At 44.2% G+C, this 26,979-nt stretch overlaps 11 protein-coding genes across 11 annotated transcripts; 3 read left to right on the forward strand and 8 right to left on the reverse strand.

Moving 5' to 3' along the window:
• Window positions 1-523: 523 nt before the first annotated feature.
• On the reverse strand, window positions 524-1,693 carry DFL_009340 (uncharacterized protein; the record flags this gene model as incomplete). The annotated part of the gene is made up of 5 exons (XM_067639209.1): window positions 524-578; window positions 652-715; window positions 814-1,154; window positions 1,225-1,514; window positions 1,577-1,693. 5 exons carry the CDS (start codon window positions 1,691-1,693, stop codon window positions 524-526), a joined length of 867 nt encoding a protein of 288 aa, XP_067487020.1.
• A 2,258-nt stretch (window positions 1,694-3,951) lies between these two features.
• DFL_009341 (uncharacterized protein) lies at window positions 3,952-4,399 on the forward strand (the record flags this gene model as incomplete). The annotated part of the gene is made up of 3 exons (XM_067639210.1): window positions 3,952-4,046; window positions 4,108-4,190; window positions 4,263-4,399. The coding sequence occupies 3 exons, from the start codon at window positions 3,952-3,954 to the stop codon at window positions 4,397-4,399; spliced, it is 315 nt and encodes a 104-aa protein (XP_067487021.1).
• A 1,960-nt stretch (window positions 4,400-6,359) lies between these two features.
• Window positions 6,360-7,312, reverse strand: DFL_009342 (uncharacterized protein; the record flags this gene model as incomplete). Its single annotated transcript, XM_067639211.1, has 5 exons — window positions 6,360-6,377; window positions 6,448-6,507; window positions 6,564-6,954; window positions 7,023-7,095; window positions 7,162-7,312. The coding sequence occupies 5 exons, from the start codon at window positions 7,310-7,312 to the stop codon at window positions 6,360-6,362; spliced, it is 693 nt and encodes a 230-aa protein (XP_067487022.1).
• Window positions 7,313-7,350: 38 nt separating this feature from the next.
• On the reverse strand, window positions 7,351-7,794 carry DFL_009343 (uncharacterized protein; the record flags this gene model as incomplete). Its single annotated transcript, XM_067639212.1, has 3 exons — window positions 7,351-7,372; window positions 7,438-7,543; window positions 7,608-7,794. 3 exons carry the CDS (start codon window positions 7,792-7,794, stop codon window positions 7,351-7,353), a joined length of 315 nt encoding a protein of 104 aa, XP_067487023.1.
• Window positions 7,795-10,628: 2,834 nt separating this feature from the next.
• On the reverse strand, window positions 10,629-11,192 carry DFL_009344 (uncharacterized protein; the record flags this gene model as incomplete). The annotated part of the gene is made up of 2 exons (XM_067639213.1): window positions 10,629-10,874; window positions 10,947-11,192. The coding sequence occupies 2 exons, from the start codon at window positions 11,190-11,192 to the stop codon at window positions 10,629-10,631; spliced, it is 492 nt and encodes a 163-aa protein (XP_067487024.1).
• Window positions 11,193-12,421: 1,229 nt separating this feature from the next.
• Window positions 12,422-13,574, forward strand: DFL_009345 (uncharacterized protein; the record flags this gene model as incomplete). The annotated part of the gene is made up of 3 exons (XM_067639214.1): window positions 12,422-12,531; window positions 12,597-12,782; window positions 12,887-13,574. 3 exons carry the CDS (start codon window positions 12,422-12,424, stop codon window positions 13,572-13,574), a joined length of 984 nt encoding a protein of 327 aa, XP_067487025.1.
• Window positions 13,575-14,463: 889 nt separating this feature from the next.
• DFL_009346 (uncharacterized protein) lies at window positions 14,464-15,527 on the reverse strand (the record flags this gene model as incomplete). The annotated part of the gene is made up of 3 exons (XM_067639215.1): window positions 14,464-14,974; window positions 15,045-15,167; window positions 15,217-15,527. The coding sequence occupies 3 exons, from the start codon at window positions 15,525-15,527 to the stop codon at window positions 14,464-14,466; spliced, it is 945 nt and encodes a 314-aa protein (XP_067487026.1).
• Window positions 15,528-16,794: 1,267 nt separating this feature from the next.
• Window positions 16,795-19,795, reverse strand: DFL_009347 (uncharacterized protein; the record flags this gene model as incomplete). Its single annotated transcript, XM_067639216.1, has 14 exons — window positions 16,795-17,120; window positions 17,180-17,262; window positions 17,310-17,451; window positions 17,499-17,699; window positions 17,768-17,780; window positions 17,839-17,897; window positions 17,947-18,019; window positions 18,084-18,462; window positions 18,509-18,559; window positions 18,612-18,727; window positions 18,787-19,039; window positions 19,091-19,512; window positions 19,564-19,616; window positions 19,675-19,795. 14 exons carry the CDS (start codon window positions 19,793-19,795, stop codon window positions 16,795-16,797), a joined length of 2,292 nt encoding a protein of 763 aa, XP_067487027.1.
• Window positions 19,796-22,586: 2,791 nt separating this feature from the next.
• On the reverse strand, window positions 22,587-23,254 carry DFL_009348 (uncharacterized protein; the record flags this gene model as incomplete). The annotated part of the gene is made up of 2 exons (XM_067639217.1): window positions 22,587-23,185; window positions 23,242-23,254. The coding sequence occupies 2 exons, from the start codon at window positions 23,252-23,254 to the stop codon at window positions 22,587-22,589; spliced, it is 612 nt and encodes a 203-aa protein (XP_067487028.1).
• A 1,198-nt stretch (window positions 23,255-24,452) lies between these two features.
• Window positions 24,453-26,043, forward strand: DFL_009349 (uncharacterized protein; the record flags this gene model as incomplete). The annotated part of the gene is made up of 4 exons (XM_067639218.1): window positions 24,453-24,569; window positions 24,837-25,155; window positions 25,355-25,910; window positions 25,980-26,043. The coding sequence occupies 4 exons, from the start codon at window positions 24,453-24,455 to the stop codon at window positions 26,041-26,043; spliced, it is 1,056 nt and encodes a 351-aa protein (XP_067487029.1).
• A 414-nt stretch (window positions 26,044-26,457) lies between these two features.
• DFL_009350 (uncharacterized protein) lies at window positions 26,458-26,934 on the reverse strand (the record flags this gene model as incomplete). Its single annotated transcript, XM_067639220.1, has 1 exon — window positions 26,458-26,934. One exon carries the CDS (start codon window positions 26,932-26,934, stop codon window positions 26,458-26,460), a length of 477 nt encoding a protein of 158 aa, XP_067487030.1.
• Between the last annotated feature and the right edge of the window lie 45 nt (window positions 26,935-26,979).

Genomic DNA, 26,979 nt, shown 5'->3' on the forward strand with positions numbered 1-26,979 from the left:
AGGCTTAACACGAAATAGTCGGTATTTTTTGGTCACCACCGCTTCCTAATTGCTCAATGGGTTTTCACCGCGCATATCTTAGAGAAAATCGCCCTGGCTTGGATGTGTTGTCGTAAGCGCAACACATTTTGGCATGGCAAGGGGTTGTCACACAGGCAGGGATCCACCAGACTAGGCTAGCTAAACTCCATATTCAACCAAATCAAAATCCCTGGTTAGGCAGCGGGCTCGTGTGGTTGTATAACAAGGTCCGGCCAAGTGTATCCATTTAGTTGGCTGGGATTGTTATCATAAGTAGTTAGTGACGCTGTAGATTTGTTTCTAAATCCAATTAGTAGGATCGATCCGCTGAGAAATCAAACGCACATTCTCTGTCATATAGTATTCTTAAAGTAGATTATTTGAGGATCAGCTGTTTTACTAACAAGTTTCACGTCTGTACAGTGGTAATGCCGAGAAGTGACTCATCGAAACCTTGCCCCAAATTTCGTTCTTCTCACCGCAAGTACATGTTCCTAGTATCCTACCTTGCCATAATTCTGATAAGGATCGTTGTTGTATTTGTCATGTTCCGTGCCCTGTGAGCGTGACATTCGCCCAGCACTTGTCTTCAGCAATCCCGCCCGTGCGTCAACAATAGGACTGACGAACATTGGCTCTTTGGATATCGTGCTATCTGCCTTCTCATATGATTCAATGCGGAGCGTGGTAGCGGCTAGATAACATTCAAATTCAATCAGTGTTGACGTCAGAAACGTATTTATTTAGGAGTAAAAGAAGACGGGTGGCCTAGAGAATGAAAGATTTTGATACCTAACCCAGTAGGGGCGGAGTTGATGTATATACTCTCCCAATTGCCTTTCGGCGCCACGTATACTTCGTGCCAGATACCGATATGAGGGTGATTTTTGAGATTCTTGTTCCACCAGTTCCAGCCTTGTCGGTGCATGTCGTCATGGGCGAACTTGTGAAGACCCTCGTAGTTGCGGAAGTACATAGTCGCCATGATCTCGTTTTTGGCCGGCCTATCCGAGGCGAGCCACCTGTTTGCACCGAGGTAACCAAATTCCTCGGCATGGTTGTCTAGATATGTTGTCATACCCTCGAAGTAATCGGCGATGGTCTTGACACCTGGCCCAAACATACCCATCGGGCTGGAGGCCGTTAGTCGAGCCTACACAAATTCATTGAAACTGCCGAAGTAGATGAAAAGAGCCGACTCACTGATTGGCTCGGGAGCCAATTATAAAGCAAACGACATTATCATTGGCAGGTGTGGATCCAAAATGGCCCTGAGAATCTGGGAACTGAGCCGAATACTTGTTCAAGAGTACTCCGTCCATCAAGACGTTACGCTTAAGACCGGATAGCACTAGTATGGTGTCGGAGATTTGATAGAATAGCAGCAACGCTGGTGGCAGAAATGCTTTCCAACCAATGATGTTAAAAAGAATTGCTTCGAGGACGGCACCTAGGGCAAGCCATGAGGATATCGGGAGTTGGTCACGAATTAACTAATTGTATATGTTAGGAAGTCCTTACCCTAAGTGGATTATAGAATAAGCTTTTTGCTTACGCTGGTTAATTGGGTGGGTAACCAAATGAGAGAGCCCCCTTTCCCGGTGGCCTCTTGTGATAAGGGCCGCTTCGTTGTGGGGTGGACGAGAGGCACAAAATCCGCATGGCCGACCATCTTGTAGTACGGATGGAAATTCTGGGCCAGCTTTAGGCAAGCTTTTGTTGGCTTATCCAGCGAATGGCCGGGGAAGTATGGCCTGGGCAGAGAGTATTACTGCGGGTTGGATTTAGTCGAGCTGAAGAAACAGTTATATCAGTAGCAAACAAAGACTTCGATAGAAATATTGAAAATCGATCGATCGAGCGAGAATCCGAAGTTTGTCAGTTAATAACAGGGAAAAGAACTAGCATCGTCTAATCAATGCCGTCATAGTGGACATCAAGACTACGTCATGGTGATATCTTTCTGAGAAACATGGATTCTATTCATGACGTCACCACTAAATGATGTTACGTTGCCTCAAAAAATTAGACGACGGTTAAATACGAGGCCGTGAGGTGCAGTTATTCTGGCAGAGGGGAATATTGCCTAAAATATTGTGGCGCACCGTATCTACATGTAAGTATTAAAATGGGGGGAAGTGCACCATTCTTTTGCTTGGAATCTTGCTTCAAACTTCAACTTTTCGGGTTTAATTTTTCGCTTCGGAAATTCGGAATGCGATATCGATATATTTAGCGGAGAGTGGAGAACCTGAGGGTTGAGGAATTGAGGCTCAGAGAAATCGAATAACTTCGGCACCATTGTGATAATCAAAGCAGTTTTTATTGTTATAGATAAAAGGTGTTTTCTTACGCATAGAAAACATTTTATATATGTTATATACAGTGAACATGGTTTTCAGTTGGAAGTCAAAGGCTTTCTCGGCTTCGTCGTTGCCCTCAGAAAGATCTCGGGTTGGCAATTTGATCCCTTCGAACAGAAGAAGGGCCATCTGGTCCACTTTCATAGGGTTGAGTGTAGGATTATTTTGTGCCGCAAAAATCAATAAGGCCACAGTCCCTACTCTATTGATATCTAACCCCTGAGTCGGTCGTCCTGCCATCTGGATAAGGTTGGATAAGGTCGTCCATCCATGATTTATCAAATGCTTCGTCAACACCAACTTCACCGAGGGTGGCATGCGCACGTCTGAATAGATCAAATCTACAGAATGGTTGGACAAAAATACCAGGGATGTTCTGGACGAGAGCGATGAAGTCCTACATATTCGGTACCAACTCATATATACAATGGGTCAGCAGGAGACACTGGAAGGGGGCCGGGATAGATGGACTATTGTTCAAGAAGTTTTGGATCTCCTACAATAAAACGCGATAGATTGGGTGGCACAAGACCCGATGGCAATAGAAGCTGTTCCTGCTAAAGCACCCAAGTTTCCGTATATCTGAATAATCGACAAATCAAAGGGAGAATATTGGCTTCGTGAAATGGCGGGGATATTTGTCTGAACAACAATAACAAAATTCCTAGCATATCGCCCAAACTAAAACTCCTTAATCAAAAAACGAAAGAACTTGCTTTTAAGTTTATCTCTATTCGAAATATTGAGTTGGAAGAGGAGAGTCTATTGTTTGAAGCATGCACTCATCTAAAAACGCAACTTCTTGTCCTTCGGGGCCTTGTTGCTCACGGGATACTCCTCTTTTCGTTTCGAGATAAGCTCTACAGAATTGACGGAAGTTGTCCTAGTTCTTACTTGCCTTACTTACTGCTACGGCGACCTCAAAGATTCCGACTTACAGAGCTATTTCAACATTCTACTAAAAACAGATGATCCCAGTTCAACTTACGAACACTGGACGAAACGACATTCGGATATTCCCGCGAGTCTAACTCAACTGCGAGGCCTCAATCTTCTCAACCGAGATCAGATCACAAAAGAAATATTTCCTTATTTTAAATCCAATAAGAATGTAATAGATTTTTTTCTCTCTAAACTTGTATTCCCAAAAGAATCGAAGGTATTTCCTCACAAGCTATCAGCTAATACTTGGGACTTAGCTGAGCGAAAGTCACATAACACAACTAGTTTCAGTAGCACCAATAACGACCGATATCTATTACCTACCAGTATAAAACAACTAGATCTACCGCAGCAGGCACACACTAACTCTTTAGTACTTACAAACATCCTACGCCAAGAGAATAATACTGCTATTAAAGCCCAAAGCTTTGATAACAAACTTAATACAACTGGGATATTGGAGCTGATAGTCAAACAGGTCCCAAAGATTCAAGTCCTACTCGATATCAGCGCCCAAATCTTGGGATTAACCAATAAACAGGTGGCAAGGACATGGCTGGGTCTTGATAAAGCACCCAATGTATTAGGTGCAGTCTTCTTTGGGCCGAGTGATAAACTCTTGGTAATGAGAAGGGATGGAAGGTTGGAATCATTCTTGTCTTCCGCCTTATCTCAGCAGCTTGATCGCGTTCTAGTCTACCTTGATGAAGCACACACCCGGTAAGCCTCCGGCGCGAAGAAAAGTTATGATTTTTTGCTCATCTTCAAATTGCACGTCTAGAGGTACGGACTTAAAATTACCGATCGGGTCAAGAGCTGCCGTAACACTCGGACCTAACCTAGCCAAAGATAAGTTTGTTCAAGGTATACCAAATATTCGCATGAACCGCAATCTTAACTGGAAGCACGAGGACCGATAAGTTAATTATGTTACAGGTTGTATGAGAATGCGAAAACTAGGAAAAGGCCATTCTCTTACCTTTTTTGCTCCCCCAGATGTCTATGCTCAAATCCAGCACAAGACAGGGAAAGCACAGACTGAGTCCGTCAATCTATCCGATATTTTGTTATAGACCGTGCTTGAGAGTTGCCGACAGATACAACATGGCTTCTCTATATGGGCAGGCCAAGGTTTCAGATACTTGAGGAGGAAGGATGGCTATGATAATTTCCGTATGACAAGACATCTAACTAAGCTAAAGAATACAATTACGAAGGTGGACAGTCGCCCACTGATTGAAATGTATGAGGTCCATGGTCCTGATGGGCAATTTATACAGAATACTGGATCTTGTCGTGATTCAAAGGTTATCAATAACCGTTTGAACCAGTTTGGTATAACTGTTTCTCGCACGTGCACAGTTGGAATCCAAGAAGAACAAGAAAGGGAGGTGGATTACGAGATGAAAAAAGAAATACATGTTGAACGGCCCGAGAGTGTGAAGCCTAAGCTATATTGCCTTCATCCTGATGTGATTTCCCTTGTTAATAAAGCGAATTTTAACTTAAATTCCACCGCTTTCGAACACGTTTCCCAAATCTTCCGCAATACCTCGAGTCGTTATTTTCTAGAGGCTAGTTCATAGCCTTTAAACTTCCTAGTTACGAGAGATTTCGCAGAGACTGTCGAACGAATAGATAATAAAGATATGGACGACTATCTACGATCAATCAGATGGCTATTCTTTCTGAAAAGAAGACCAGAGATTATCTTCGTCAACCCGTGGGAAGCGAATGTATTGATGAATAATTTTAGAAAATCCTCCGTCTCGCGTCTTCACTGTTATGCACCACGAGTCTCTAGGAATATGCAGACCTTTGAACATCTAGATGTTTGCCCTATCACAGGTATCCGAAAAGCACTAGACGAGGTATATATACTCTCTACAATACGGATCTCTCTAAATATCTTTGCCGGCCAACTATGCTATGAAGATATGCACTATTATAAGGAGCTTTGCGAGTTTCTCGGTACATTCTATGGCTATCTACAAGAGCCTATCGAAAGAGGAAATGACGGATGGGTACCTCAGGCTGCGTGGAGAGGAATTAGTCGGAGTTATCTCAAAATATTCCCGCCAGTGTATTCACGTAGTCCGATACCTTTCCTAACTCAGGTGATCAAAATGAGACGAAAGGGACAAGGTTTTGTGTCGACACATCTGGGATATCTTCTCAACTTGAATGCCCGGGCTCAACATGCTAGGGATTTCAAATAAATCATTGGAATCAAAATTTGTATGCTAAGCACCTCGAAAGGACTAATATCTTTACTTTAACATCCCAATAAGAAGAGAAATCATAATAGAGATATTAAATAATGATTTCTATTGTGGTGGTGTATGGGTGTATTTGTGCTTGTGCTAATTATTCGTTTTAAGCACTGGCACAGCACCGTATTGTTAGAATACAACGCTAAGGATTGTGACGTTTGTAAGATATGTAAATTGAGAGCTTCTAAGCTAACAAACATCTGCAAAACCGTATAAGTTTATAAGTAAATTCTAATGGATGAGCTAAGACGTCTTCTATGATTTTGTTAAGAACTGATGCGAAGCGATCAACATCTATAGAAAAGTATGTACCCAAGTCAAGAAGCAGCCTCCATGCACATATTTATCCCCTCGCTCCTTGTCAAAGCTCTTACTTCTTATTAATTGTTGGAATCCATGTCTGATTCCTAGTTTAATTCCCTTCGTAACATTATTTCTGTATTCGATTTTCGTATCTCTCATCCAGTCATTTGGTTATTGTAACCTCAACTCATTTATACGGGATTGATGCAAATGGGTGTCCCGATCGACGCGACCTCCGTCGGTAAATTTAAGCGAACTTTAAATCTAACAAACTCCCTTTGCGTCAAAAAAGAGTCGAAAATATTGGTTACGATCAGTTGTGAGGGATATTCCTGTCGTGTCTTCTATTCCAACAGCCCATATTTCGTAGATTTTCTACAGCGAACGAAGAGATTGTACATACAACGTGTCAAACTTTTGCCTCAATACGCCCATCTAGATGCAGCCGAAGCATCTATTAATATCTTGGAATGCACTAATCAAGTCAAAAGTTGTCAGCTTTGATTTAAGAAACCCTTTGAGCTGATTAGAGGACGCTGACTTACCTGGGAGAAATAGTTCGTCCACTTCTTACACTGAAAGCCTTTGCCACACGTGATTGGTCCCTGTATCTTTTGCTCAGCTTCAATCTTTAAATTTTCGGCATCACCAGAAAAGTTACCTTGTAGGTAATGCCACCGCATTGGCCCCACGGCTGGGCAGTAGGAGTTGGGACAGCTGTCTTTGTTGTCGTTGTAGTCGTCGTGGGCTGAGGCTTGTAGATACCAAACCATGCAAGCACATCGAGAGCTGTGATCTTGATGTCATGGCCAACGCCCGCTGCGGAGTAAGCAACATACTTAGTCCCATCACCGAAAACCATTTGCGTGTAATTGGCGAATGGTGTGTTGGTATTATTCTTCGTGAATTCGATATGAAAAATGTTTGACCACATTTTGTTCGACTCATGGAAGTTTTGATATGCCAAACCAACATCCTCGCTTCCATGCCAAATCTGGAGCTTTGGGCGCGGACCTCTATATCCAGGATATGCGTTGCGAACATCATTTCCCCTGCAGGAATCAAAAATTTAGTGTGACTATAATTGCAATCGAGCCGACACGGCAATTCATTAACTTACCATTCTTCGGGTGTTTTTATCAGACGGCCCTCAGAGCAGACATTGTTCCATTCGGTGGGTCCCCTAAAGCAGCCTACACATCCCAGTAAGTATAAGGTGTACCCTTATAAACCATCTGTCAGAACGAGATCGTACTTACCGTACGGTACACCACAATAGGAACTTCCTGCTCTAAAAAGGTCAGGATAAGTTGCCACCAAAACCTGTGTCATCATGCCTCCTGAAGATAATCCAGTAACGAAAATTCGATTGGGGTCAGCGTGGTATTTTTTCATAGTCCACTTGACCATGTTCACAACAGCTAGAGAATCGCTGCCGCCGTTGTGCGTCAATGTTGCGTTACTAGCGACCTATATCAATCGATCAAGTAAATAAGTGTTGTTACATATATCGTCGAATTTGAGGCCCTTCTTACATCCCAACATTTTGACTCTCGGGAGCAGATGGATAGATGACAATATATCCAAATTGGTCAGCGTATTTTGCATACTCGGTGTTTTCGAAGAAAACAGGGCCAGTTCCTTCGCACAATCAAAGCAAATCAGGAGACATTCTTAATCATTTTGACCATGTTCAGCTACATACCTGTACACCAATGTACCCCAAGTATGATAGCTGGATGCTTTTGTATTGTTTTTGGGACATAAAGGTAGAACGGAACATTGGTCGGGTTTTCGCCAAAGTCTTCAGTGATCAAGGTAAGATTACTACTGAGTTGCGCAAGAGAGGTTGCGAACAGCACCACAAAAGAAAAGAAGCTTGTAATCCGCATCTTGCTGTATTTCCTGTATCTTAAAATATCCGGATATGATATAGAATATGAATGCGAACGTATCGATTATTGCTACGGGCATAATCCGTTGTCATCGAAGCCCGAAACCAACTATTGGCGTTTTTGATATGCTACTACGCTCCTCCATGCTTCTTATAGAAACATGTGCTTCTGTACCATAACGACACCTTGCAGGCTTGATTCATATTGAAAATATTTTATTTTTTTCATAGACTCGAGTATTTTCCGTGATTTTTACATCCTAGCTTTCATTTATGCGGATCCTATGGGGCCGACTAGCGGCATTTAAATGCTGGTTGCTCCGGACCGCTGTGGCTAAACTCCCGGAGCCGAATTATTTTAACCTTAACTAATACTGGATAAAGCCAAGGATTTTAAAAGAAGATGTAAAGTTTATATTTCGGCATAAGTTTGTCCGAAAGCTTCGTCCTCAATATCGTTTGCAGCCTATGAAGATATATTAAATTATCTAGGGCAAAATTTCCCAGACATAACCTCGATCCAAGGTTTACATGATATATTACGCACCTTAAAAGCCTAAACACAATCCCAAGGCAGCCTCCGCTCGTCCGACTTGAGAATGTGACAAGGGAGGAGCAACGCCGCTACGTAGCTTAGCTGATTACAATTTCTGTAATGTTTATTCATATATGAACGAGTATGAATTCTAGTCAGTGAGCCGAAATCGGCTATAGCACTAACAAATCCGCGAATCCTACAATCTTATAATTACTCTGTAAATATGACTTTCCAATATTAAAATGTACATCTATTAATTATTCAATTTTAAACAAATAGTGAATTAGTACACATACACCTGACAAAACTAATATTTTGAATCTATATTTTTAAACATATAATATAAATATACATATACTACGCATATACATGCCACCCTCAGCCGTAACTACACTAACTAAAATCACATACCTTTTTAAACAATATAAATTAAATAAATTAGTACAATTAAGATCTTAACAGAGAGGTTCGATCGGCCAAAGTGCTATGATTAATATACGACAACTTTATTTTACACAATAGACTATTATACTTCGTTATTTAGTTCTGCAGTAGGTATCATCGTGCTATCTAACATGTGGTCTAGTTTCAATAACATCGTCCGATGACCTGCAAATGACTGGTTTCTACTCCCGCCTAGTACTATGGAATTGTAAGAAATCGTATAGAGACTAGTCGGGGTATCAAGGTAATACACAAATGTCACAAGGCGAGAGTAGTGTACTAATATAAATACAGATTAATACTTAAATTATTACTTAGTTTTTAGTAGATTAAAAAGTTTATATAAAGTAAGGGTTTAAATAGGCCTTATATCATACTTATTAAAATAATAACTATAATCTTAGTTTGCGAGTTTCGAGGTCTGAATCTGGATACTTTCTTATTCTGGGTCTGCGGTTTATATTGCATTATATAATTTTTCTTCCAACCACAGTATCGCCTAGATATTTCCTATGGTTATTCTGAGGGCTCCTCCGGCTGCCTAAATTTCTGCTTGGAGTTCATTATGCTGCGATTGCTTTGTTACAGGAATGATAAATATTGGCAAATATTTGTAATACTCAGACTACGAAGGAAACATAATATTTATATTTGGTTCAAGGAAATGAAGATTGCTCCTTGTCCTTGATTAGATCTTACTTTTCTTTAGCTCTGCTCAGGGTAGCCTTAATTGGAAGCAAAAGACCATCGATCGGGAAATCGAATCAATTTCCAAATCTAAATTCAAATTCCAACATTTCGGATGTGTTTTTCGTCATATTAACATATTAATCTTAGATGTGTCTATCCGAACTAAGGGACCAAACTATAAAACAATTTTCCAGCACGCAGAAATAAACAATCCTTCCAACAAAATGGATGCCATATGGTGTAGCTAAAAAAAAGTATTCCCAGTGACATTCGCTCTTAGTAGCGATGGAACATCCTAAGATGGATATCTGATCAACTCCGATGTTAACCAAATCACGAACAGTCTCAAGTACATTACTCAAAGCCGCCTGTTAATTGTGTGTCTTTGTTGATATAATCTAGCCGAATACGTGATGCCTTTTCTTAAATAGCTTGGTTGAGGAAATATCGGGGGAAAAAGGCATAGGAAAGTAGTATTATTGCTGAGTTCGGGAGTCAGCCGGCCGTGAGGTGATCGGAAGGAACATCTTCCTTAATGAAAGTCAGTGGAAAACAGCGAAACCGCATCATTTGAGGTATATAGTGGACCATATCGCCATAATTGCTTCGAACTTTTCGTCCTTTCTTGTGATCCGTATGACGTTAGAGATTGTTGGGCATCAATCGGGGATGCAAGAGTCTGATGGTCGGAGATAACTGAACTATCTCGATCCGCCTCTCGTTGATCGTCAGAGTTTCCGCCACGATGGCCATTGTCGCCATCATCGCCGCCGCCTCTTCCACTACCCCTTTCTCTGGAGTGTTCACTAGGAAAGTCATCTGAAATTTTGCTGGTATTCGATTGGACACCTAGAGTAGCATTGTCCACAGCTTCATCTTGGGATTCGAGAGTCCGTGCGCTCGCCAAATCTATATATATGTCGCGAATTTTGTCCGGAATTCAGCCCTTAGAGGAAGGATGGATTATAGCTCGCAAGGCGTGTAAAATTGCCGCCTGCGGGCAGCCATGCCAAAATTTAGGTTCCCCAACTTTCCCGAGAGGCATTTGGTAATTTTTTGTTCCCAGAACATCCTTCCTTTGATACACTTGGTATAACAACCCTGGCTGTTTCTTGGATTCGCGATCGAGTTTTCGCTTGAGATCATCTGGCACTCGGGGGTCAGAGATAAAGCTTTGCTGGCTTGATCCGACATCCAGAGGAATACGAAGACGGGGGTTTTTGGAGCCGTTGTTGAAAATCATTCGTTTCGAACTTTAAGAATGATTGTAAATTGAGGGGGACGAGAACAAGCATTGGAACCGGGGTATCCAAAGCATGATATCGTTTGCAGAGGGCAATCGCATTCTCAATCCCGTCGATGTTAAAGCTAGGAGGTAAAATGTGCCTCTCTCTGAGAGCTTTAAACTGTACAGTTAACAACAAGAATAAGTCAGCATATGTTTACTAAATAATAGGATCATCACGCAGTGCACTCGCGTCAAACTTAGAAAGCGGGTCGGTGGCTGCAAACCGACGTTTTTTATCACGGATTACTTCGGTCGGCGAATCGTTGTCGTTTATGCTACATTGCGGATTCTCCCAATAAACGAACTGGATATTCCCGTCGATATCTAGGTGTTCTTGTCCGCGTGTCGCCTTTAGTGTAAAATCAAGATCAGTCGCTTCAGACCCTTTGGTTCCCTTCAGGGGTGTCTCGGTGGATTTCCTGTGTAGTAATGGCATGGCGATTTGAATTGTGCTGATAGATTGGGATGCCAAATGTAGGAACCTGAAAGGACAAATGAACCTTACTGCCACATTCCTAAAAGGGTAATAACATTAAAATAAAACAAGAGAACTGCATATGTGGCATGGGTGGTGAGTTGCGGAGCCTCGAAATGCCATCAACGGTAGCTGCTAGATCATTTCGCATCTGAAGATAGCAGTAAGAAGGCCCAGTTTTTCGCTTTTATTTTTAATTTTATTTTATTTTTAATTTAAATTATTCGGATTATATGTCTAAGGTTAAATTCATTTCGACATTGTCAGGGCTGTAGTAAGGACGTTTGTTGATGTCTGATTGCGATATCATAATGATACAGCAGCTATATAGAAGGAAACTCGGTTTTTGATGTTTCCGGAAAATCTAGCCCAAACCATCAGATTCTGCTACAGATTCTACTGACGTGGCCGCTTTCGGGCGTGGGGCAGCCACCATGCAAGCCTTAGCTTCACACAAGCGAGATCGAATATACAGGTATTAACACCTTAACTTGAGTAGTATCGAGACGAACGTCGCACTTCTCTGCGTCTGCACCGACAGCACGAGCCTTAGCGAAATAGTGCGCATGTGCACCTAAAAATAAAGGCTGTTCTCAATTGACATTTTGCTTTAGTATAGAGTATAGACTAAGATCAAGTAATTATAAGTTTATCAAGTTGATATGGGGTCTATTGCTCTGATGCATATAGTAGATTTTGTTTTGACGACGGCCCAGGAAAGCCCTATTTATATTACAAAGTCCATCTACGTTGGATCATGATTCCAAGGAAATACGCCGAGCCGCCTCCATTATCTTTACCTGGAAATCTCTCCTCTATGGCTTATAGAACTACGATGCTCTGTAGCGGGGGTCTTATTCGTGGCACAGTTGTATTTCTACCGTTCCAAAAAGAATTTCCAGCAAACTATACATATAAACATGAATATCTAGTAGTCTATTCCACGCAATGACGTCATCAAGGCTCTATCCATCGGCAGCCAGTAAAGTATGATTCGCTGTATGTGCTAATACGTATGCGGCCAAATACCACTTGGCTGAGCAAATCTCTATATCATTTGGTCTGTTGGGCCGCTGGTGACAAGAGCAGTCGGTCTGAATGCATGCGGTTGCTTGATTTAGAGGGTACTTGAGCTGTGCATAATTGCAAACTAAAAACAAGAAGCCAGTTGCTAGCTACTCCAGCAGGGCATGTTCAATCTCAATTCCATCCTAAAGTTCACAAAGCTGATCGTTGTCCTCACACTTCACAATCCAAGCCCAAACTGCAAGGCCGACATCATGGTGAGAGGATATAAGGGGTGAGTAGAATTTATCTAGAATATGTAATATGGCCGGACATAACCGATCTCCTCTATCTGGGTAGGTGTCCTAAGTTCTGCCCTTCATGCAAGGCCGACTGCCACTGCGATATTTGCAACGACTGCCATACCTGTATGCACGTTTCTGAGAAATGCCGCTACAATACATATTCTTGCCCCCGACTGGCCCATAGCTGCAATCTGAATGGTGTATATACCGAAGCCAAGAAAGAGGCCTTTGAATTCGCACGGTACGTTTTCCGGCCCCAGAGCTTACTTGCCGGTACGGCTTCGAGAGCTCTCTTCTTGACCACAAGATATGATACTAATGTCAAATTCTCCATGGATCCAATAGTCTCTTCGATTCAGATACACTCACCGTCATTGTCGGCGACGAACAGAGGAAGTTCAATATTCACCTCGATGCTGTTTGTTCTGTCTCACAATACTTTAAGAAACTCATATCATCCAACATGAAAGAAGTCCAGGAGAAGGTACTCACATTGAATGATGAAGTTGACGACGCCAACGCCTTCGACATGTTTGTCCAGTACTGCTATCTTAAATCTTACATTGTCGATGAGGAGCTGTACCTCGACTCGCTGTATCTTCACGCAAGGGTGTACGTCTTAGCGGAGAGATTAGGATGCATCGATCTGAAATCACTGGCCCTGAAACGCGCAACGGAGCTCTGCTACGAGAGCTGTGATGGGAATCTCCAAACTGGAGAAATGCTCCGAAACCTCGCACAAACGATATTGGCGGTATATACCCACACATACGATTCGAATACGGGAAAACTTCCCTTCAACAAAAAAGAAGAGGCAGATGAAGAGTCAAAAGAAACTGTCAGACGCGATGGATTCAGACTGTTGCTAGCCAGTTTTGCCGCACCGCATTTGTCTCACCTGAGAAAGGATAAAATATTTTTGAATGTCAATAACCTCTGTCCTAATTTCGCGGCCGATCTGCTTTTATTCGTTACGTCTGGTGCGAAAATGGAGGTTAATAATGACGGTAGCTTGAAATACCCATCGCTTTGAATCTCCTAAATAAAAGATCACTACAGAGCAATGGGAGCAAAAGAGCAAGGATTATACAAAAGAGAAAAATGACAATTCATGCTTTTACTTCTTATGCAGGTTCTTCGTCGGTGCTAGATCGAATACTTATGTTAATGTGCAGGAAATTCACTTTCATGTTTTATATTTCGGAATATGAGCTCTAGCATAAGCGCGGTATAGCGAACCTAGCGCGATATTTCGACAGGTGGTATCCTGGTAAAATGTATCTTAGTTCTTATCCTTTGAATATGCGGCAGGTAACAGTTGGGGCGGTTTGTTCAGGCACCTGATCGTTCGAAATGACCCGTTTTCCCAAGGCTATATCGTACAACTCTCCCAAGATTGTTCTCGGGTTTGTTAACAACAATATTGCCCATTCTAAAATTGTGAATTGCGTTCGGAATCACATCCCAATCCTAACCGGAAAGAAATTTTATAGAAGAAAAAACTAGGCTTCATTTATAGGGCTTGGATAATTTCTTTATCGTAAATCCTGCTTTGGGATCCAAGATGCCGATCGCAAATTAGGGCGGGGTTAATCCAAAGACCTGGGCACGAGTCTAGAGGTACACCACAACTATGCAGACCTTGATCCCATATCTAATTATGACAAATGGATCCCTTCTATAGTTTATAATCCAGCGAATCTAGAGAGCATGGCTGGGGATGTTTGCTAAGAAGATCGACCAGTATGGAACCCTGATGCAGCTTTATTATATCACAAAGCCTCTCAACCATTCAAAAACACGTAATTTACATCGATGGTTCTTAACAGGAAAGAAAAGATATTAGAAACTCTTAAACATCTAGGAATTGTTACACATTCTGAGTCAGTTACTTCTAACTCTTCTAAGATTGTAGTTATAGTTTAAAGGCATTGAGAATACCATTCGTTCTGGTACTTGCAAGCGTATGGGGAAGCACAAACGGTGCAACCAGAAAACCCGGAACCTCCGCATTGAGCGTATTGGGCAGCGGAACAACCACCCGAGCCTGCAGTAGTGCCTGCTTTTGTTGTTGCCTTCGTCGAAGTTGTAGTGACTTTGGACGTCGTGGTGGTAACCGTAGATGTAGTCGTCGAAGTCGTCTGTGGAGCTTTTGACATCGCGGGGATGCTGATCGAAGCAATCGACCATACTTTCCCACCGTCACTACTCGTAAGACCACTATAAGTAGCACCACCAGCGACGGCGATCGTTCCTCCAAATGTTGTATCGGCTGACGCTAAGGTGATGATTGTATTGATGTAACTTTGTGCAGCAATCGTGCCGGAGCAGTTATCATTACATTCGGTTCCGGTACCATAACCCCTCATATAAGGGCCTGAAGCGCTGGAGTATGTGGACAGTAGTGCGCCAGTTACAGCATTCGTAACGGTCCTGTATTGTCCACCATAACATTAGCCTTTTATAGCCATGAATACAGAGATATTTGAGTCTAAAACCTTACTGTAACCAAGTATTTTGATCAGACTGGAGTGCATATTCAATTCTAACCTGGTCGGAACCGCTGACTGGAGAAGGGTTACCATCCAGCTGGCCGAACCAACCAAAAACTGAAGCTCGAACGCACCTAACGCCGTGTTAGAATTAGTTTTCGACATCGGGGTCATTAGGCATACCACTGCCCTGCAGCCGCTCCACACCACGAGTTTGATGGCCAGGATTCTAGTGTCGCTTGGATCAAATCGCCAGTACCATTTGACATTCCAGGCCACAAGAATAGTACGCCATTCTGAGTTGGTGGCGCCGGTCCAGGAATTATGGTCGTCACAGCTTTGACAATTGTCGATTTTGAAGGGCCAAGTGACACACTCCCTCCCCACGTGTCCGCGCGCTTAACCACGAGGCTTGGGGGGCTTGGAATAGCGTTGGCAACAACCCAGTTTGCAAGTGCGAGGGCGCGGAAAATGGAAGAATGAATATGGACCATTTTAAAGACTGATAAGTGAAAATCAGATATGTTCTGTGCTTTCCATAAAAATCGCAGGAACGATGTAGACAAGTGGTAAATTTTGCTAGTTCTTGCGCTTTTAATTCTGAGGCCTTGGACGCACTGAGCAACCACACATTCAACACTTCGAAACAAGTTGGAGTCAACACGGCTTTTATAGTTCCACAAGCTCAATATTGAAACTGAGCTTATATAATTATTAACCTTGGGACTATATTTGCGAAGCACAGATGGTTAATAAAGATTTCTTCGATTTTGCTACTTCAGATAGTCCATCCACGGAAGAAATTTGCCAGTTCGCCATCGGTTCCATTCCACCCAAACCCCAACCCAAAACTTCCACGGCCAAACTCACGCCCGGATTACATGCGGGTACAGCGAGTCTCCCATGGTAACATTGTTTCAGATATATATCTTTCTAACCACGAGTTAATTGTCTGAACAAGGGCCTAGTTCAATCCGAGTCTTGACAGAAGCTTAATTACTCGCTTGTGAAACAATAGCTACAAATGAGCCCATTCTCCCCGGTAAATACCTAGGGTTCATTTCGGATCCACGGGACGGTGGTTGTTTTTAGCATTTCCTTCTATTCCTCTTACCCAACCGAAAGGGGAGAGACTAGTTGATCAAAAGGCGACCGAAACCATTGAAAGAAGGAGAGACTTTTCCAGTGTCCTGCACCTGCTTCCGCCGGGGTATTAGTTTCCTCAGTTCGAAACAAAGACTAGAATAACTCACTAGGTACGTTACATATATGAACCAACTTTGACGAAGATTCATACCTTACCGAAAATTCATATCGCCTTCCTATCTTTCATTCCTCCGGACATGTAGCTTTAGACAATGAGACCAATTCGGACTCATTGCGATCGATATTTGCTACTAAATGGATGTCGCTGGTCGAATACAATTCCCTTCATCACAATAAGCATATTCTAGCGCCGAGACTGAGGCGTATTCAAATTATAAGAAACAGTCTCATTTTCCTATACTCAAACATCCCAAGACTGGATTGAACGGTATTCCCAAGCCCTGAACCCCTTTAAGCACAACGTCTGTGGGCTATTAGCCTGGGAAATGCTCGTGTCGAAGCCGTTGTGTTGAGACAACACAATATCTTGTTATGAAAAGCAACACATATTTTACAACGTTGCCGACTGTTACACAGGAATAACGTGCCCTTACGTCGCGAGGCCACCAACTGCAGCTAAATCGGCTGATCCCCACCCAGATCCAATCAAACTACCTATTTCTTCGCCTTCTCTCTCTGGAAAGATCTATTTTCCTCCATAAGTACCATCAGCGGTTTTTTAAACTTGTCCACTATGCGAAGAATCTCCGCCTTATATTCAGCTTCCTCCCTCCCAATGCCCTCATTCCCCTTCAACCAACCATGTATATTGGCCTGGATATCTTCGGCAACCGTCCGGCCCCAAGCCTGGCACATCTGTTCAAGCCGCCCTTGAATCCCTTCGACCTCCTTTTGTATGTCCCTAGAAAGGGTGTTGAAAACACGTGCTTTCCGAACATAGCTCTCGAAGGCCTTGGTCATTCTCTCCAGAGCACCCACACCTAGTACGGTATTTATATCAATATCAAACCAAGTCTAGAAGAGTAGGGGAGGGGTTAACCTTTTTCTTCCACAGCTTTCTCGTATCCTGGACGGAGAAGGCTCGTCAAGTGATCAGGGAGAAGAAATAGTCGGCGTACAGGTCTAAAACATTATTAGAGTAACATTAAGATGGGGACCGGGCGCTATACCTCTGATCCTCAACCAGCTGCTTGCAAAAGTTCGTCGCTACCGCCTGTGCGCTTTCTATCCGTGGTGTCAAGCACTCTTCGAGTAATTTGATCGATGTCGCTCTGCCTTTAGGACTACTCTCGAAGTTTCCATCGATGCAACCTGTCGGTCAGAATCACCCATTGTGTGATTTCCCGGCGGAAACTTACTTTGCCATGATACTTCAAACTCTTCTAGGCCGCGGAGGACTTGATAATTCCAAGCCTGTAAATGCTCCTCGGTCTTCGTTATGAATGCCTTCCATAGTGCATCAACCTCAGCGCCCAGTGGAGAGATAAATTGTTCGTTGAGATTCTTTAGTTTGCCGGTGGTGGACTCTCCGTGGTGGTGATATGCAGATTTGACAGCCTCTTTTTTTTAGTTAGCATGGCGGTAAAACATTATATTAGTTTTAATAGGTTGACACTTTAATACGCACGAAATTTGTTTTCCTATCAACATATAAGTGTGTATTCATTACAATCCAAAATGTTAGCGGCTACTGCTTACCTTGACCAACTTCTCATGCAGTTCCAAACAATACTTCTCACCTCTCGTTGTAGCAGTGACTAGGAAGCATTAGAATATATATGGTCGAAATTCTCTAAGGGTACTCACAAAGACCCTCTAGGAATAGTTGCACATCATTCTGGATGTTCGTGGCGAAGACAAGCGATTCGTTGTTAAGCCTCTGTTGCTCGGTTAGACAGAAACCCTATATGGTTTTACCGGTAGCGAAGGTGTATAATACGAACATTTAATAATGCGGTAAATGCTTTGTCCATTTCGGCCTTTGCTTTCTGTCTTCCCGCTTCGCTCATGCCCGTAGAATCATTGTTTGCAAATACTCTCGCCAAGGCTTGGAGTTCCAAGATACTCTGAAAAAATTGTGCCGCTAACGCCGACTTTTGTTCTAATGGCGCCGACGCGCAGTAATCACGCAACATCGGTATCTGCGTTTGATCTAAGCTCATAATCCCGGGCTTCTTGCGCGGTAAGAAATGCTCAAGATAGTGTTTGGCAGATGTCACAAAGCAATGGATCGAAGTATCTTCGCTTAGAAGTTTTGAGTAAATTTTGGAAATCGATTCGACGGCGTATTTATCTCGTGCCTCAATACATAATTGCTGGAGACTGTGGCACGTTAGAAGGGCCCAAGAACGTTGTCGGGAGAACTGACCTCGTTTCAAGCGATGAGATCTCCTCTTTGTCGGTGTTCTGTTGCTTCGGCCTACGACACCATTAGCTCTGTTAGCTCAATAGTTGTGCCGAGGGCTCCAGACCTCTTCGAGTCTAGGCTCAAATATCGAGCCTCAATTTCGTTGTTCAAATAATGGTATCTTTTGAGAAACCCCTTGTCGCCCTTGAAATCTTCCACCGCGTCACTAGGTTCAAAGTGCTGAATTAAGTCAGCGAGTACTGCACAACCGCCACTCGAACCAAACCGACGCATCTTACATCGCTGCAGGTGCAGACAATAGTTAAATGCCTTCTCCCGTCATGCTTGAGACGCTTTATATAACCCTCTCGGGACAGCTCCCCTGTTGTCTCATCGGTCACAGCCCTTGTTAGCCTAGTAACAACGACTATCTCATTTGCTTGGGCCATATAGTGTCGAGTTACTGCCGTCCGTGCTGCATTGGAATCTCGAAGGCCAGGAAGATCTACGAGTATCGCGCCGGTTTTAAGGGCCTCAGAGTCGAGATAGAGTCTTTAAATCAGTCCACGACAGCGAAACTAGATACGGTTCCAAGCGGCTTACTTGACGACTTTGACAAGTGGCCAGAGCGTTATCTCTTCCTCCTCACCGACCGTAGACGGGACCAAAGATCGCATGTAGTCAACAACTTCTGCCCTGGAGTTTGTCTCAAGAGTATGGGTGCCAGCTATCAGATCTTGATGTGATTTATACAGTTCGTCAACTCTTCGCAAGACATCTGCAGAGCTAGATATATCAGGAAAGAGGGCTTTGATTTTGGCTAATGCAATCTCCTCGGCCTCCGTGATAGAAGGTTTGTTAAGGGACACGTCTGAATCAGCTCCAGCCACGTCATGAACAATGGCACGCATCTCAGATTCCAATTCATTTTGCTGGAGAAACTCCGTTTCAACACGATAACCTTGTTTTCCACTCTCTCTCTGCCGAATTTCAATTGGAAACGAGGTACAAGCACGAAGACCAGACTACCTTGTCAGTGCAGTTACGTGGTATGTGAAAAGAGTATCGGGCCTTACAGTTGGCAGAATATTTGGTTCACCCAAAACAGCCGTCAGCAACTTTGATTTTCCTACAAGATCTCAGAAGACTTTCAAAAAGATTCATGGTGATCATTTGGAATTACATACCCACACCACTATCGCCAATGAAAGCCAGGACCGCTGTTGCCGAAAAGTCGGCACGCTCGGCTTCCAGTACTCGCTTCAAGATGTTATCGCCCTGAATATCAAGCAGCCCACTGCTCTGCATATTCTCCAAAGGTGTTTTTATCTGTGACAAGAACCCCTTCCTGTCCAATAGCAGGCGGTTAAGTTGCCCTTCAATCTCCTGGGGGGAGACTTTGGTCTCTACTGATGCAGCACGTGCATGTAGCCTTGAGACACAAATTGGGGATCGCCGAAGCCGACCGAGATAGGAATGAGGACGCCATTTGAACCCAGTACGCAAAATTCTATGGGAATACATGGTTGATGAGATCTTTTGGGCAAGGGCGAAGTTTCGGCTATCTGGCCGTCGACGTGTCGACGTGTCCGGACCTCGGAGGTTCGAATGGAGGTTGGCGAGGCAGCAGACGCCTCAGAGGCGGAACTCAACCTCTAGCACCTTTAGATCACTATAAAGCCTAAATGCGGCTGTTGAAAAGGATTCTAGAAATCGGATTGCCGAAAACGAGGGAATTCGGAGGTAGAGCGGTGGCGAATACTTTGGTCTCTGGGACTAAAGTCCATGACGTCCCCGCAACAACACCTTCCCGTGTTGTATTTGTGAAGCTATTTCCAAGCCAGCCTCATAAACCTGACCGGAGAATTCTAAAGAGCGGATATCATGATCGGGTCTGCATGTCACCCAGGTCAAATAATGGCTCAAAGAATGATATTCGTGGGGTATTGCCTAAGAGATTCCTATGATATTAGCGCGGTGTGGACATGCAGCGCAGAACATGTAAAGAGGTGGATGTGTTGGCTTCGTCCAGTCGATGGTCATTCTACTCCAGATCCAGGATTCATCAATATTTCACCATCCCCGTCCCGTCGATGACCAGAGGAATAATAGGCTTAATATTGTATCCTCTGACGGAATATTTCCTCCTGTCAGTTTAAGCCATCTGCCGGCTGCTCGAGTGGCCGTAATAAACGATGCTCAGTTATATCATACGTATGGATACCCCTCGCCAGGACACTACATCGTAGATCGTTTGCCCTAGTGGTCATTCATCTATCATGCCCCATATCATCATGACTGCTGCTACTAGGCCTGCCATACTTCATTACTGTCTTGCTTCTCCTCTCGTTTCCAAGGTATCAATCCTTCCTAGACGACCAGTCGAATAAGGAAAAGGAAACCTAAAAGTGAACGTTATCATCCATGAGAACTTCAAATCCTACCCACCAGATTTACTAGCTACTCTTTCTGATGCTTCAGGGTGTATCCGGGCTCAAGGGATATCCGCTATTGGGATGAAGGAAAGGTTGGAATCTCACCTCGTTGACTCAATGCAACGCAAAAATTCCAACTGACATGATTGCAACACCTGGTGAATACACCGAAATAACAGTGGGCTATCCCGTCGCTGCCGCTCAAGCATTCTCAACAATGAATCCAGAGAGACAGTTTAATTTCATATACGTTTCTGGCGACCGTACTGACCCAAGTGGCCGATACCCCCAAATGTGGGCCCGTATTAAGGGCTGAGCCGAATCGCTCCTGCTGGACCTTTCAAAGGAGAATCCTCGATTCTCGGTCTATAATGTTCGGCCATCCTTCATGGATCCTGGAAATAACTGGACAGCACAACGAACCAAAGAGACAAGGGATAAGATACATAGAACTGTGGTTATATTTTTAGAACCTCTTGTACCGAGTCAAGTATCTCCCCTGGACAAGCCATCCGAAGTTTTGATTTCTTTGGCAAGCGGCGACAGCGCACCAGTTCCTGAAGGGAAAGGGGTTATCGAAGGCGGCAGAACACTATTAAATACGGCTTTGAGGCGGATGGGGGCCCTTTAAGCAAAGTTTTTGGTATAATCTTAAGCCGCATTCATGTCTCGAGCGCTCCTGGGTCTTGTGCCCTGTCAACTTATGGGAGATCACCCCTATAGAACATGCAACGCTTAATGCTCCACAAATCGTTAGTGAACCATACCTTTGAAGCGCGATAAATATATAGGCTTAAGGATTGCGAAATTTGGGTCAATTGGTATGATATTATATTATTTATAAGACAAAGAGCGCCAGGGAAGAAAATGGTGGCTAATACCTCGAATCCGACCCAAATTATGCCACAAGATATTACACAATAAAATCGCTAAATTAATCATTTCGAGCTAATCCCTCCAGCTCCACAACTAGGATCATCAATACCTCCCACATTTTCTTCAATCCCACCTACTGCGTTTGGCGCATTCTGCACATCGCCACCCACTGGCCTTCGGCGTCGTACAAAAACGCATGCAAGAACCAAAGCAGCGACCAAAAACACAACGCCACCAATAGTTCCGCCTACTATTGCACCAATATTCGTAGAAGATTTTCCCCCCAGCGGATCCATCGCCTCCATTGGAACCGCTAGTCTGAGTAGACGATGGATTCGCCGGGCTAGACGGAGAACTAGTTACCGATGGCTTGCTCCCCTTCGGACCCAAGACGCATTCTAAATTCGAAATATCACTGATAGCTTGCTTTGCGATAGCTTCGTTTCTTACAGCGTCGCAATCGAGCTCCACTGACGGGACGATAGTTATCAATGGAGATTTAATGCCGACACCATTTTGTAAATTTGGGAAGGTTAAACTGCGGGCGAATAAGGTGTTAGCAAGTCCCTATCGGCTTCCCGTAACCAGCGCAAGTAACTTACTTGTCAAACTGGCCTTTTAAAGTGATATATCGCGACACTCGAAATAGTTTTGGAAACCAAGTCTGGAGATCGAGTGAGGTCATGTAGTCATTGTATTGGAGTGACAAAATGTCCAGCGTGCTCAGTTCGGGGAAAGATATGCCGCAAGCACCGAGTCGTTCGCAAACGCCAGGTAAGACATGCTTTCTACCGCTTCAACAAAAAACTCCGAAGCTTGTCGTTTATACTGACGGTGAAACCACCAGGCACGGAGCGCAGTTTGGGAAATGATATCTCGACCATATCTGTTTGTATGAGGGTGAAGTCTCCGCCAATCGTAGTCAGGTCCGGGAAGACGACGCCAGGTGACCCTATCCCTGCGAGTGTGACGGATAATTTAACAGTATTACTCGGAACAGAAAGATTTCCTAGTAGCCCTAGCGAATAAAGTTGGATTTGATTGGCGGCAGAGGACCATGTATCGGGGATCGACGATATCGAGGTTGTTGTGATATTGATTGTGGTAAATTCAACTCCATTGATCTCTAATACGCTGAGTGAATAGAGACTATCGATAGCTAGGAACCGATTCCCTGTTGCGGCATTAGGCGATACAGACAAGGATATTCTCTGAATCTTGGGTCTCCGAATGAAGACAAAATCGCCATCGATAGCGACTCTCGATAAATTCAGGTTGATATCATTAAGAGGGGAGTCTGAGAGTTCAAAGAACAAGTCCGCGCCGATGCTGGATAGTTTCTGTATCTCTAGTTGCGACAATTTAGACGACAGGATCGTGAAATCACCTAAAAGTATCCGGTAAGCGCCACGTATTAGTTACTGCTGAGAGCCTCTGGCGTACCTGTAATGTCCATAAGAGAGGGTCCTTCGAGGGCCTCAAGGGCACGCCCTCTTAGATCTAAGTTGGCCCCACTGTTCGGATGTTTCTTAAATTAACTATGGTCACAGATGAATTATCTGACAAAGTAACGTCTGTGGCTTCTGTACAGCCGCTGGGTGCCAATTCGGTAGTCGTATCCAGGAAACCACCACACCTTAAGAATGTATTAGACAGTTTATTCGGGCATACTATAAATTTCGCTTTCAAGGGAAATGTTTACCTGCCTGTGCGAGAGCCGTCGGTAGCGCAAGAAAAATCCCGAGGAGGGCGACGGGGCCAAATCCCGATGCCAAAAGTTTCCTCGAGTTCCTCGACATTAATGCATGTAACGGTCCGGCTGCGTGATTCTTTAGGGCTCTCTGGAATTGGTTATGTGATGAGGAGATGCCGGAAAATTGCAATTCTCTGGCAGGGGGCTTCTTCGATTTGCAAACCTGGTTGCATTTATGCTATCAACCAAAATATCATAGCGCGTGCCCCCCTGCATGAAATCAAGCAATCCATTTGCATCTGCGGCTGAAGTTACACAAACAAAGGATGGATCTAGACCGGTATCTCGGAGGTAGGCTACATCCGAATAAACTCGGCCTTATGAGGCCTAACAGCGGTCGTGTGCTGTTCGACCATCTAGCTGTTGCATTTCAACATCGTGCAACGCAACAAGTCTTGAGCCTGGAGACAATCTCCGCACGTTCTGCCTCCGCGAAAGCTTGTGCAAAAGATAGCCCGCTTATTTCCCCGATCCGAATACGAACCCGAAGTTCATGAACTCGAACATGGCGAAACTTTTTACGGGTTCTCCAGGAAGAAGGACAAACAATTAACCGTGGGTTGCTTCTTCGATTCTAGCCGACCTACGGAGGCCGCCTACCGGGACGAATTCTATCAACGGATTCTGCGCTCGTACCCATCACTAGGTAACGGAGCATAATAGTCTACTGTGGAAGACATTGTCTTATGTTAGTCATGGCGCTTCGGCCGATCGAACCCATGCGCCAAGATATCGACTGCAACTCGTTTAATCCATACTGTTTAAAAAGGTACGTGACCCTAGCCAGCGCAGCTACGGCCGAGGGTGCATGCATATACGCATATGTATACCTATACTATACGTCCGTGTCTCTGGAAAGCCTGGTGTCGTCATTGTTACATCTGGCCCTGGGACTACAAACATGATTACACCATTGCAAGATGCCCTTAGCGATGGAATCCCTCTCGTCGTGGTCTCCCGCCAAGTACTTACTATGGTCGTTGGTACAGATTCCTTCCAGGAGGCAGATGTAATAAGGGTTAGTAAGCCCTGTACCAAATGGGGCTACATGGTAAAAAGTGTTGCAGAGGTTCCCCGTCGTATTAACGAAGCCTTCGAAATTGCGATGTCAGGCCGACTAGGGCCGGTTTTGGTTGATATCCCAAAGATGTGACAGCCTCAATTCTCAAGAAACCAGTTAGCCTCAAGACTATAATCCTTAACCTGAAGAGTTTGACTTCACAAAGCACAGACGTAACCATACACACATCAAACCCCCTCGTCCTCTCGCAACCTGACTTCCCAGAAGCAGCAACAGCTGAAGGCAGCAACTCAACGAAGTGCCGATCTCATAAATATTGCGAAGAAACCCATAATTTATGCCGGAAACGGTGTGCTTTCTAAGCCGAAAGGGTCAATCTTATTAAGGGAGCTGGCCGAGAAAGCTCAAATCCCAGTTACAACAACCTTACATAGTCTCGAACGTTTCGATGAGCAGGATGAAAAGAGTCTTCATATGCTCGGAATGCATGGGGCTGCTTATGTGGATTTAGCAATGCAAGAAGCAGATTGTATTGTTGCCCTGGGGACAAGGTTCGATGACAGAGTCACCGGAAACTTCGCAAGTATGTGTATAATGCAACGTCCCAACACAGAAACCCACACACCCAAAGCAGAATGCAACATTTCCCAAGTTGGAAGGATCGGCCTGCCCTTGGGCTGTAATTGGCCATCGAGGCCGTGGGCTGCATATGCCTTACTTCACATGTCCTTCAAGATTCTTCAACTTAGCTAACATTATCTTAATAACGGAGTTCGTCCCAGCTGCCAAAGAAGCCGCCGCCGAGGGGAGAGGCGGTATCATTCACTTCGGGATACCACCAAAAAACATTAATAAGATTGTTCAAGCGACAGAGACAGTTGAAGGGGATGTCTCAACTAACTTCAAGTTGATGCTACTATTGGTTGAGGGCGTAAGATCCCGTCGTAATTGGATGGGGCGAATAAAGGAACTGAAGGAAAAATTCCCAATCAATCATTTCAATCGTACACCAGCCAGTGGGCTTCTAAGCCCTCAATTAGTTATTGAAGAACTCTCCTTTACGGAGCCCTATAAAGATAAGTTTGTCATTACAATTGGAGTTGGGCAACACCAAATATGGGCAGCGCAACACTACAGATGGAGATACCCTCGAACAATGGTTACATCTAGTGGGTTGGGGACTATGGGCATTGACGGCGACGCCAGCTTCAAAATGACTCTCATGGAACTGAAGGCGGCAGCATTATACAACATCGGTGTCAAAATTATCATTATCAATAGTGACGAACAGGGAATGGTCACCCAATGGCAATTTATGTCCCATAAGGATAGGTTTATGTAGGTAACTCGATTGTGTTGTCGGTGATCTCTCGCTAACCCCCTGATCTAAATGCTCGCCTATCACAGGAACCCCGATTTTGTAGCGGTCACGGAAGGCATGGGCATCAAGGCAATCCGTGTATCAACCTAGACTAACTCGAGGACGGGCTAAAAACGGTGCTGGGTTATGATGGACCAATACTATTAAACGTGATTACAGATGGCGAAGCTGCCCTGTCCCCAATGGTCCTCCTTGGAAAGGGTCTGGATGAATGTATAATGTACGAGGAAGGGTCTGAAAAAAAGCGCCGCGCTCTAATAAAATAACGGACGGGGTACTAGGTTGATATATTAGTAATACAATAGATATAGTGCTCTCAATCTGGTGGAAGCATTTTCATTATAGACATGGTTTCAGAAACGTTCGTCCTTCACGCACCAATGCATGGGTGTTGTCATTTGTAGAGTTGTGTTGACTTTGTTGTAGTTGATGTCGGATTGATATTGAGACTGTTGTTCCTGGAAGGGAACTTGTTATCAAAGTGAACGAGGTCGATAGTTGAAGCTATCGTGAATCCCTTTTGTTGCTATTAAAGTTGCCCTGGCTACCACGGTCACTCGTGCCTCTGTTGTTTCCGCGACCTCTACGGCCATTGCGGCCACCACGGCCTGTGGTTGAGCTGCCAGAGCTATTCGAGGAGCCCTGGGCGCTGAAGGCATTGCCTCCTTTAAATGGTTGGGACTGGGAGCTCTGGCGCTTTCCCTGGCCAGCCAGTACCATTTCGACGGTTGACAGCTCCATTGCAAGGGAATCGTGGTCCCTGCAGCCGTTCTCCTTGGCTATGTTGGTCATAATTGACATAACTGCCATACCGTATTCTTCTGGCAGTCCATTGCAGACTACTGACGCGTATTCCCAGAAGCCAATTGTACCGCCAGCAGTCTCGAACCTGATCTTGAGACCTTTTGCTTTCAGCAGGTACTGTTGTAGGGTGTCACTGCCTTTGGCTAAGGAATTCAACTGGTTCCTTAGCATAAGCATGGTGGCAGTGGATGAAGCTGTATGAGCGTTCTTGAGAATGGCCCA

This window comes from Arthrobotrys flagrans (genome assembly GCF_004000055.1).
Source record: "Arthrobotrys flagrans strain CBS H-5679 chromosome Unknown unitig_1, whole genome shotgun sequence".
NCBI classification, from domain to species: Eukaryota; Fungi; Ascomycota; class Orbiliomycetes; order Orbiliales; family Orbiliaceae; genus Arthrobotrys; species Arthrobotrys flagrans.